The sequence below is a fragment of the Musca autumnalis genome, unplaced genomic scaffold (genome assembly GCF_047663935.1).
Source record: "Musca autumnalis isolate F117 unplaced genomic scaffold, ASM4766393v1 scaffold_4, whole genome shotgun sequence".
Taxonomy (NCBI): Eukaryota; Metazoa; Arthropoda; class Insecta; order Diptera; family Muscidae; genus Musca; species Musca autumnalis.
In genome coordinates this window covers 175631501-175643783 of record NW_027411977.1, presented here as the reverse complement: position 1 = coordinate 175643783, position 12283 = coordinate 175631501, and the positions used below count along the sequence as shown (strand labels likewise).

The 12283-nt window shown below is 35.8% G+C and overlaps 1 protein-coding gene across 13 annotated transcripts in view; it reads right to left on the bottom strand.

Annotated features, from left to right (window-relative positions):
- Positions 1–235: 235 nt before the first annotated feature.
- The window catches only part of LOC141402391 (uncharacterized), a 48854-nt gene continuing 36806 nt past the window's right edge, over positions 236–12283 (bottom strand). For 7 of the 13 annotated variants that reach the window (XM_073983504.1, XM_073983513.1, XM_073983507.1 and 4 more), the window contains 3 exons: positions 7481–10433; positions 7269–7422; positions 3016–3397 (listed from right to left, as the gene is read on the bottom strand). In XM_073983504.1, coding sequence (XP_073839605.1) covers positions 3361–3397; positions 7269–7422; positions 7481–10433 — 3144 coding nt within the window. In that variant the 3' untranslated portion in view covers positions 3016–3360. Of the gene's footprint in view, positions 497–3015; positions 3398–7268; positions 7423–7480; positions 10434–12283 lie in introns of those variants that run through there. The other 6 variants (XM_073983499.1, XM_073983510.1, XM_073983503.1 and 3 more) reach the window with 1 other exon arrangement.

Sequence of the window (12283 nt, the reverse complement as noted above, 5' to 3'; positions counted from 1 at the left end):
AACGACTTCCTATCAAATATAATTTTATGTATCTATTTTGTTACTAACAGTAGAATAGGACAAATGTGCTTTCCTCCATTTAACAATATATTTTGTATATATGCTACGCTAGTTATTTGCATATAATTTAATCTTACAAAATTTTCATCAGATTTTTGTTATGAACAAACGTTGCGATCGATCGATCAATCCATCATGATGGAACGTTTGTTTTTCATTTCATTTTCATTCATTGTTTTAGGTAAGCTATATCACGTTGTATGTTTGTTTCATTCTCTGGTTTCTTAATCTATACAAAAAATAAAGTTTTTTTATCTTAGCATTTTCATTTCCAATTTTAAGCATATTCGAAAATATGTATTGCAGGAATTTCTGTTATGTTTGCTGATGTATGTGGGATGTATTCTTTCTTGTGTATCCTTGGGCTTAGACACAATCATCTTCATCAAAATCTCCAGATTCTTCAATCGACCATTGTTGTTCCAAAGATCTTTCGCTATAAATTGTTGGAAAAGAAATCAAAAGAAGAATAGAAAGAAATAATGTTTAATACATTAGTTACAATCACATAAGGCTGGACGTTGTGGTGCAGCATATAAGCAGCTCTAAGTTTTTGTTTTTTCATCAATACATTCTCAATAATTAATACTATGTTAAGAAACGAAACAAGGCACATAAACAAATGTGTGGGGTTAAGTATTAAGGAATTGTGAGCTGTGGTGCGTCCTAGTGTCAAGGAATAATGTGTTTGCTATGGTGTTATTATGAATTTACTATGTGGCTAAGTGGCATTATGATGGCATTTTCCCATATTAATATGTATGTATGTAAGAGTGTGATTTGGATGTCGTGTTAGTAGAGCTCATCATTAGTTTTTCTTTTGCAATACTTTGCAGCGAATTTAGTAGCACTTGTAAGCTGTGTTATTAAGTTGTCACTAATACCAAATGATGAACAAATGATTTCTTTTCAAAACTTTGTGTCACTGAGAGCCTTTTTATGAAGTGCTTTAAAACGAACTCTTTATTATTATTTCAACGCGCAAAATCTACTTTATTTGTTAAGAGTTGTTAAATGTGTCTTTTGAGAAAGCCTAAAAGTATGCCTTAATTTTTAGTTGTGTACAATCACAATACATTAATAACAAAATATGTTGGTAAGGAAATGTCCGGTACTTGACATGTAGTGGAATTCTGTAACTCATTTTTCGAGTCACCGACAAAAATCGGTAAAGTTAAAATGTTTATAATTTCGGTAATTAACTTCTATCTCGTTTTTCAGTCACAAATAGAGACAATGCTAAAGAGAATAACAAAAAAGTACCTAAAAAGTAGGGTTGAGAGTAAGAGCGGTATATTGTTGTATTGGTTTTATCGACATGGAACGCAAAGTGTTGCCAAAGATCTAAACTTGGATTTTAAGAAAACCTACTTGGGTCTAAAACCATTATTTCGATGAGGTACATTTTTGGTCATATCAAAGTGTATATATATCATCGTTAGCCTAAGGCTGATATCACAGGTGTAAGGATAGTACATGGAAAGACCTAGTACAATGGGACATATTTAAACGTTATGTTCAAATAAAAAAGGCATCAGGATGGTTCTTAGAAAGCCGAACTTGTTTTAATATAAAACTAGCTAGAAACAGTCCTTTTCAAATTGTGAGATTTGGGAATTGGAAAAGAAAAAGACTGACCGCGTGTTAAGACAAAAACAAGGAAAATTGGGAAGGAATTTGTTTATGTCATGAGAACAACTCATACTGTTTAAAAGGCGGAGAAGGCTACACCTAACCGTTGAAAAACGTACATATATGAGATTCTAACTAGAATCGCGACAACTACCAATATCCTATTGGTCTATCGAAATGTATGTTTTAGAAAAAAGACTATTTAGATCACTAATTTATGATGATGGATGGGCTTAAATCATTAAGGTAATGATAAACGCAATGTTTTCCATTTACATAAGAAGTAATATTGTATACAAATATTTATGTAATATCTGTTTGTATAAACATGAAAAGTCAATATTTCAATTTACTACCAAGGCGAATTTAATAAGGTGATCCAAAAGGCGAATTCGGGCGAATTCAGGCCGTAGTCTTCATTTGCTGTAAAAAAATTTTGAGCGAAATATCTACAAAAGGTAGAAGAAAAAGGTAAAATATTCTTTGCGAACCTTAAATATAGATGTTGTACAAAGATATTCCTTATAAAAGAGGAATATTTGTTATTTATTTTTGATTAAAAATATGTTTTGACAGCAAATGAAGACATCAGTTGGTATTTTTGTATCACCTTCATTTTTGCACCATGAGTACTACGAAGTTTTAACAAATTTAACAACTCTTTTTTTTTTAATTAGAAACCAACTGAATTCTTAAAAAATTGTAACACAATAAAGCGAATATATACAAATGTAGTAATATCGCTATTTTTAACATCTACTAATTATTGTTGTTATTAAATAGTGAATTATCATTTTCAATTTATTTTTCGTTAATAATATGATGTTTATATTTGAATGAGCAATTGTTAATAAAGCGGCGATAAAATGAAAACTCTATTTTTATACAAAATGAAAATGAATGAAACTTATAGATCGAACAATATAGTCATTGAAACATTAACAAAAGGTTAAAGTTTCTTCAAAATGCCATTAACATTCAAATTCAGAAATCAAACAAAATCACAAAACAGAAACAAAACATAGAAAAATAAAAGAAATAAAATATATTAATAGTTACTTTTATATTCGATACGTCGTCATTTTAGGATGTGGAAACTTGGCAAAGGCACATTAGACACACTGTCTGCCAAGTAGAAATATATGTCGTTATAACGTATTCGTCGTCGTCGTCATTGTTTTTTTTTTTTAACAAATCATATAAATTTATTATATATTGTAATTGCACGTTGTCTACGTTAGACGCATGTATGTACGTTATATATAAATATGATTTGCATTTCATATTATTTAGTGGTAAATTAGTAAAACACTAAACCGTATACCATAATAAGTAGATGATATTTATTACTTCAATATCGGATGCATTTAGTGTTACAATCACCGTTTCGATAAGCAGAGTTCGTTTCTCTTTTTTTATTATATTTAATTTCATCATTTAAACTGTATATGTGTAAATGGGAGGAATATGTATGTTTTTCGTTATTCGTTGTAAGTATAAATTCTATAGTTCTTGTTTTATTTTTTAATATCGTGATCGTTGTTGATGTCCATAATATTAACAACAACCATAACAACTCATTGTTCTTTATGTTTATTCAAGGATAGTGCTTAATTTCGTTACAGATCTAAGGCGTTCTGTTTAGAGATCTGTCACAAGCAATCCTGGTCATAATTGGCCTCGACGATAAAGAGATCTCGATTGTCTATAAAAATGTAACAACGACAACAATACAATAATAAAAATATTTCAAAATAAAACAGTTATAATGTGTAATATTTTTTGTTGGTTTGTTTGTGTTCGTGGTGACAGTGGTGTGGTAAAACACAGGTTGGTGTAAATAATATTTTTAGATAGAATAAAAATAAAATAAGAAAAAAGAAATTATATAAAACATATAAAAAAAATAATTACAGTAAAAAGACATTTCAAAGGTTACTGTACATTTTCAATTTTCATAAAATAAAAAGAGGAAAACGAACAAAAATTAAAATTCGGAGGGAAAAACAACTCTACTTAATCTGTCTTCGATCTAGCGCACAATATTAAAAAAATAATGGAAATTCTATTATGTTTTATAGAGGTGCTTAACATATTTATGTATAAATTTGGGGGAGGTTTAGAGGCTTTATTGTAATATGTATAATAAAATTAAATATCAAAATAATATTGTTAAACATTTACCACGAAATAAAATTAATAACATGTTTTCTTAATAATCATCGTTTCCCTCGCAGTCTAATTTTAAGAATTGTTAATCTAAATGTGTAATATAATAGATTTAAGTAAAATAAAAAATAAGTTATATTAAAACATATGGCAATATTGGAATTTATATATAAGGATTAACTGGCTGTATATTTTATGGTATTTCTATTGAAATATAATTTATAAATTATTTTTTAGGAAATTTAATAAGATTTTTTATTTTTAGACCTAGTACACATATACAAAGTTTAACCCAAGTTATTAATAGCGTTCAATTTCAATATGAATGAATAACAACAGCCTGCTTATTTATGTATGTCGATAATTTCCTGTTTTTTTTTCCAATTTTATTCTTAGTTTTGAAGCAAAGGCAAAGGAAATAATATATCGAAAAGTAAAGTTTGGGGGTCTTTCATTCAAATCCATTTTCGTTTTGACATACATATGTACATAAGCAGACTGTAAAAGCGTTTGACCAAGTTCTAATGATCATTTGCGTTTGTAAAAGTTTTTCAAAAGCTTTTATCAATCTGTCATGACGTTCAAACTTTTGAAAGTCGAGGTAGGTTTAACAAGAGCAAATCTGCACCCATTGTTAGGATGAGTACTTAGAGTACTTACATTTTTCAAGGCAGGAAGGCAATCTTTGTACCTCAGTGTCACTTCTGTCCTGTCAGTCTATTGTCACAGCATATATTAATCTAATCTTATAAGCCAATACACATAATTTGGAACCATTTGAATTGGTCTCTTAAAAATGCGATTCGATTCGATATATAAAATTTAGCATTGTGCAACTGTCAAGGCAAGGAATTGAAATTTTGCACGAATTGTCGAAGTTGTCATTTCCGAGACTTCTGGGTCTACGATTCAAAAGAAAACTATCATTTTATTAATTTCCTAGAAGTTTAAATTTAAGGGATTTACACTTAGGCATGTTGTGATCCTCAGGATCATGGGGTTTCAGATCACATGTAATACACTGGTTGCACAGGGCATCTATGCATGCTCTAAGTAATACTTCGACTCTGTCCAGGTTAGCTATTGTGCAACAAGCTGTGGGAGTTATCATTACTGAAGCAAAAAAAATACAGCATTGAATGATATATTGAATATCTCACCCCTGGATATTCTAGTTCGGTATCAAGCATCTAGGGATGCTTTGGAGCGCAAGGAGCTCATAACCGGTCTTGGGTACTTTAATGCTCATAATGAGTTTGGCATTCGGTCCTCTGAAACGACCAGAGGGTATAGTGCGGACTGAGCAGATTAATCGCTCTACGTTTTGCACGGACAATGAGGACGCCTCTACCAGACTAAAGTGTCACAGTTCGCCAGATATATCCATCTTATCTGACAAATGACATCACCTGGCAACCTGTCGTTTCTCCTGGGTCATACTATATCCCCACAATTGTCTCCATCAGCCGCTCGCCACACAGATATATCCATCTTATCTGACAAATGACATCACCTGGCAACCTGTCGTTTCTCCTGGGTCATACTATATCCCCACAATTGTCTCCATCAGCCGCTCGCCATATACCTACTCGTCGAATACCCGAAGTAAGACCAAACTTCCCGACAGAGGCGACGGGACTAGCAAATGAGCGTGATGAGCTTCATCGTGCCAAACCCAGTGACCCCAGAGTCAATGAGCTGACACTGAAAGTTAACAGGTTGGTCGGTGAGCATAAATGAAACAGGGGTTAAATCTTCTGAAGAGTTGCAACATTGGAGCCAGAATTTGTGAATTTTAGGCAACGGGTTAGTCACTCTCGAACCCTGGAAAGAAGGAGCATAGTTATATCAGTCGACAGTTTGTCGAGCATCCCGGGGAGTATAGGGCGAAGAAAAGAGTACTACGTCGTATTAGATCTCTACCTGCCGAGGATGGAACCACCACAATTTACAAAGGATGGTGTTTAGAATTCCAATAAGAACGCTAAATCATCCAAAGTGTTGTTGTAGCAGCATGTAACCAACGTAGAAGCATAGATTTGATGCTGGGTTGGCAGCCGCTGGCCAAATACTATGTACTATGTAATACTATGGTTTCGGGTCAATACGGTACGAAAGAACCAGCTGCCGTAGGATTACGTTAGGCCCTGATGGTGTCTACATGGTACGTAATGCTAAAACAGCTGGATGAGCCGGGAGTCGAGTATCCCCTAAAGTTCTCAACTTGTCACTAGCCACCCACATAGTTCCCGAAATCTGGAAAATGTGCAGGGTGGTCCCGCTTTTAAAGCCAGACAAGGATGCCAGCAAAGGTGATTCGTACAGACCGATTTCGCTTTTGTCACCCATATCAGAGGCCCTTGAGGTCCCCTTGGTTGATAGGACTGCCCCATACAGGCATCTCTTCATGATCACGATATAAGAGCGAACCCCAAGATCAGCAAGCCTTTTAAGCAGGTTTGGATAACATTCACACAGATGCAGTCGCAGATGCCAGAAACAACAATCATGTGAATGTGGTCCTCCGATTACAAGACACATCTATCCAAGTTGAAAGGCGTCAGCTGCCACGACAAACCAAAATAGTTTTTGGCTCAACTACGTTCAGTTTGGTGTAGCCGTATAAATTCCTATAGGGCAAGGATTAATGATGCCGTGTAAAACATCTGCCCAACATGCGATACACATAGCACCTATTCAACTACTTGCCAAACTAACTCCAGTAGATTTGTAGTTACAACCAATCGAAGCGGCCAGAGTCCTAGACCTAGAGTTAGAGCCTAAGCCGTATTAAGCAACAAAACGAACAACAACTTACATTTGCTTTTGTTGACATTTTATAATTTAAAATGTATGTATTATCGATGTAAATATGATCTTGTCGATATCATGTTATCTGATTTGACGACAAAAATTAATTGTAGGTCACGAGTCTTTCATTTACTATAGGTTGTTAAGCTAATAGTTGTATTTAGATTGAAAATCAAATTTTAAATCTAGAAATCTGTTTAAATCAATCATTATTAAGCCATTTTAAAAACACGTATAAAAATACCATAAAACCCAATAAAATGTGGTATGTATATGATAAATACAGAACATAATCTATTTTACTTATAACAGTTTAATTGAATTGCTTGCTAGATCGATGTTAAGTATATTGTTTTCTGTTATAAATTATACTATCCTTTTGACAAGAATCATTTATTAAACCAATTTGTATTTTCATTAAATTTGTTTTGTACTTTTTTTAGTTACAGTTAGTAGAACCAAAACCATTATTTAGTATTTTTGGAAATAGCTAAGATCGCAAATGGTTCTAGTTATACATCCTATATATGGACACAGACTATGAAACCAATCAACAAATACGAATGAGTCTGTGAAAAAAATGCAAGACATCTTACCTCTCCGATGGCATATCAACAACACCCATTTGTTGGGCTTGGGCCAAACGTTTGGCTTCTTCCTTCTTGCGCCGATCTTCGGCAGCAGCTTTCATGGGATCATATTTGGATCTACGTTTCCACATTGCCATTTCAGCTTCTTTTTGTTTAGATACTAAAATTAAATGACGTCAGCAAACCATTCTCAAATTCATATCAAATTTATTACATACCTGAGGCGTCTCTTCTAACGGCTGATGAAGCTCTGGCATTACTACCACCTAATGAGGTAACACTGCTGGTCATTGCGGAACTGGCTGAACGTACCGAACGATTACTGGTACGAGAGGGATCTGTGCGCGAAAGACCCATTGATGAACTGCTGGGACTACGTTTCATAATTTCATTCGAATTGGTTTGTGGCTTAAGAGTACTTTTGGCATCATTTTTACGTAAGAATTGATTACTTTGGGCGGGTTTGTATTTCGAAATATCTAAATAGCGTGGCGTGGCCCTTTGACTAGATGTGGAACGTTGTGTTGTAGCAGTGGATGACGATACATTGGCAGCTGTTTGTAATAGTTGTTTCTTGGCTGAGGCCAATGAGTTGGGCACCTGTTGTGCTAGGCGACTTAGACTAGTATCTCGTGGCATGGACTGACGTTGTGAGGCCACACTGGATCGTGTTGTTGCGCTCTTGGCATTTCTTCGTGGCAGTTCGGGAGTATTTGGACATGCCATGGCACCACCACCGGCCAATAACATTGACGCTTTGGTTGGAGGAGCTGATTGAGGTTTGCCGGCCACTTTTTGTTTGCTGCGCTCAATACGCATTAACAAAGCCTTATTGTATCTGGTATTCGAGAGGGGAACGCTGTTTTCAGGTTCTGCATCTTCATAATACTCCGGTTCTTGTTCTACATTATCTTCCCCACCACTAGAATAGTATTCCTCACCCATATCATCTTCGTCGTTAATGTAATACTGTAAGTTGTCATCGTAATCACTATAGGCTTGACCGAAATTGTTGCTACTGGCCGATTTCTTGATAGGATTCCCTGGCTGAATTGAAGTTTGTTGAGGTGGTGCTGGACTGAGACCATAACTATGACGAGCCGCTGGAGGAGTGTATAAGTTCTGAAAGTTGGGTCGGCCAGCTCTTTGAGTGGCAGCCACCCGAGCAGAGAAAGAACTGGATCTTCTTAATGGCGATAATGATTCATCGTTAGCCCCACCAGTGGGAGTAGTAGGTGATTGGATCTGAGGAGGTGCCCCACCTTGCAATACCCTTCGATGCGGTGAACCATTCAAGTTACCATCAAAGGAATTCTTTCGCATACGCATCTGCCGTAGAAGATATTCTCCGCTGGTCAACAACTGCAACTGTTGCTCGTTAATACTGCTCGTCATCAAGTTTTGTGTGGCTTGGCGTTGCTGTCGCTGTGAGTTCAAACTATGCTGGGGACTACACTCGACTCCAGTACCTTCGGGTGAATACATGAAATGTGATCGTGCCGAGTGGGCACGAGGTGATGCTGAATGTGAGGGTGACTTCAGTGAATTCTTGCGAGACAAACTCTGTTGCAAATTGTTTATGGCTGTAGCGGTTTGCTGCAAATAATCTTCTTCATCGGGAGGCATAACATTTTGCAATGATGCCCTGGTGCGACTAGCACTGCGAGCCCTGCCCAGTGTATGAAGAGGCGATGGAATCTTTGTGGGACTTTTGGGTGGCTTTGTACAAGAACTTGCCAGAGAAGGATCACTGGCATAATCACAATCACCATTGCCACCGGATAAACGATAACGATCTGCCAATGTGCGATTCAGTTTGGCATTCAGTTGTTTACAATTCGCACTATAAAGACTGTCATCTGTAAGCGAATCATTACCTGTGTCGGCGCATGTGTAGGAACGTGTCATTAACATATCATTGTTGGATTGTCTCGCTCCAGTGCTATGCCTATCATTGGCCAAACTTCTCGCTCTGGCGTTACGAGCCCATTCTTGTATCCAATCATGCTTAGTCTGAGCCGTCTGTAGAACAGCAACTTCACTTAACTTGGAACTGGGATGTGGACCGGTTGGAGTCTCCGGTGGAGTTTCGATAAGATTTCTTGTAGCAGCAAACTTTTGCGATGCTTCCTTCTGATTGGTAAACACATTGAGACGGTATTCAGCCTTTTGGTGGTCAGTATATCCACTGGCAAATGATGGTGGCGTTCCAGAAGTTTTTAGCTTAGTTTCATTACTTACATATTCGGAACTATCAATTTGTGATGTTGACAAACCACTGTGCCTCGAAAGTTTTGGATGGGCATCAAGAGTTCTTTGCTTGGCCAGAACGCCACTGGTTGTTACACTTGTAAAACATCCCGTATCAACTTCGCTGTCTTCATCATCATTCGACAACTTTGGCTTTAGTATTTCCTGTTTGGTATCAACAATTTGTTTGGTGGCATTCATGTTGCGCAACACCCTCGATTTGATCTTCTCCAAATAGGCACCGGCTGATTGGTGTGAACCCATTATTAGATCCGATGGTGCTGTACTCGTTCGAGCCTTTGTCATTTGTTCTGGACCTTCCGATTCATGATAATAGTTAACCTCCAATACATTATTGGACCTTTTCGATTCGATGCTTTGTCGTTGTTTTGGTGTAGGAGTAACGGCATCAAGTTCTTTAGGACGGCATTTAGGTGTACTTGTGCTAGTTGGAAGTGTAGCTTGGCCATATTTATCTATGTTCATAATATCCTTTTGTTCTTCGGTATAATTATCACCATCCAGAGTGTACGTGCCTGCTTCACTGACATCATCGGCATCAGTATTCAGATGTTTGAAGTCAGCCAGTGGCGGTTGTGGACACATAAAATCAATTTGCTTCAAAGCCAATTGCATGGCAGTAGATCTTGGTGTAAATTGTGTACGATTGGCTACAAGATTGGCAGCACCTTTGGGAACTTGTATTGGGGCCGGTTTATTTGCAGTTCTCGTTGTTGTTGTTTTACGTGGAAGTGCTGTTGAATTGGTTGAAGTAGCTGTTGCAGTTGTTGCTGTTGATGAAGCCTGTGATTGAGGAGTTTGGAGACCATTTTCATTTGTGCTTGAACGTGGCGACCAACTGTGGCGCTTTGAGGCATCGCGTACACGCGATGTGCTGCGATCACGCACACGCAATTTAACCTGTAATATACACATAAGAAATCGAATTAGAAAATTGTTTCATTGGTCTAGATTTGTTAATTCGCATAATAATAGATTTGTAGAAAGTAGTTTATGATTTATTGAATTTGAAAATCTCTTTTCTTACAATTTTTAATTAGAGAAAAGTGATTTTTAATTGCTGAATTGCCAAATGGTTTCAAAGACACCTGGAAGCGTCCAGATGACTCGTGGGAATTGAAAACAATTTGACGCTATTTTTTGAAATATCGAATGGCGCACAGTGATCGGAATCACTAATTCATTCGAAATCCTCTTCCTAATGGAGATAAGTTGTCAAAAATTTGCATAAATGTAGCATACATACGAGTATATAGAGAGCATTGGATACAGCATGGGTTATATCGGTTCAAGTTATGACATAGCATCTATATAACTGTACCTTTCGATTTAAGCTGTTTTAAAGCTAACTTCAAATGCATTCATTGTCATGAATTAAGAAAATTGTGAACGCCCAAAGGTTATCCACCTAGTGATCTCTTATCTAAAAGGAGATCCCCTAACCCAGGGGTGTTAAGTTACGTGGGCGCCTCAACGAGTAACAGACATATTTTCAAACTACCTGCCGTGGTAAGGAGGATATGCCACGGTTGACCTTAGTCCCTCCACAAAACATCTCATAATTTTACTAAAGAGGCCAAAGAAAAACGTGAAAATAAACTTTCGACTGTTGTAAGTATGGATGGCATCCTCAGTTTTCACTTCCTCAAGTAACCTCACTCTCCCTGGCTATTACAAATATAAACAAGGCAACGATTCCCAAACAAATACAGCCTGTAACTCAATTTAAATGACGGCGTAAACAGACAGGTCAGCGTGATCCTCAACCTCATCGAGTAGAAAGTTTCCCATAGTTTCAAAGAAGATAGCATCTCGGACAAAATTTAGGATAATTTATGATTGACTGAAGAGGGGAAAGCTATGGACACTAAGGTTATGACATTTTGACCTTTTTTCTCAAAAACGATTTCCTGTAGCGAAAATGAATGAACTTTTGCCTATTAATGCGAAAAATAACGTTCATTCAATTTAATTATTAAAAAAAAGGTCACGCACAAGCCACTTTAATTTTTTTTAAATGTAATGTTTTTTTCTCAAAAAAATATTTCCTGTTGCATCAATGAATGACGTTTTGCCTATTAATAACTAAAATTACTTTTTTTATATATTTATTACATTTAAATATTGAAAAAGATCACGAACAAATCACCTTCAGTTGATATATATGTAATAAAGTTATATATGATATAAGATGATATATGTATATGTATGTGATGATATGGCGATGCAATTGGGGAAAAACAAAAGCTTATGTCATTTTGGTTATGTCGTGTGGCTTTAAAGCTTGTTTTGAGTTATATGTTTCAAAAAGGCTCATATATGAAAACTTTAAAAGCTTTTTGCGAGTGAGATTTTTTAGCGAATCACCTTATAATTAACACTGTGAATGCTATTCAAACCCGCATGATAGGCTAGGAGTTGCATCGTTGGACCCCTCTCTACACCTTTTTCAGATGTAATTCGAAAAATTTTAGTTGTAACTTGTAACATTTCATTTGTAATTCAAGAATTTCATTTGTAATTCGAATTATTTAACTTGTAATTCGAATTATTCCATTTGTAATTTGAACTATTCCATTTGTAATTCGAATTATTCTATTTGTAATTCGAATTATTCTATTTCTAATTCGAATTATTCCATTTGTAATTCTAATTATTCCATTTGTAATTTGAATTATTTTATTTGAAATTCGAATTATTCCATTTGAAATTCGAATTATTCCATTTGTAATTCGAATTATTCCATTTGT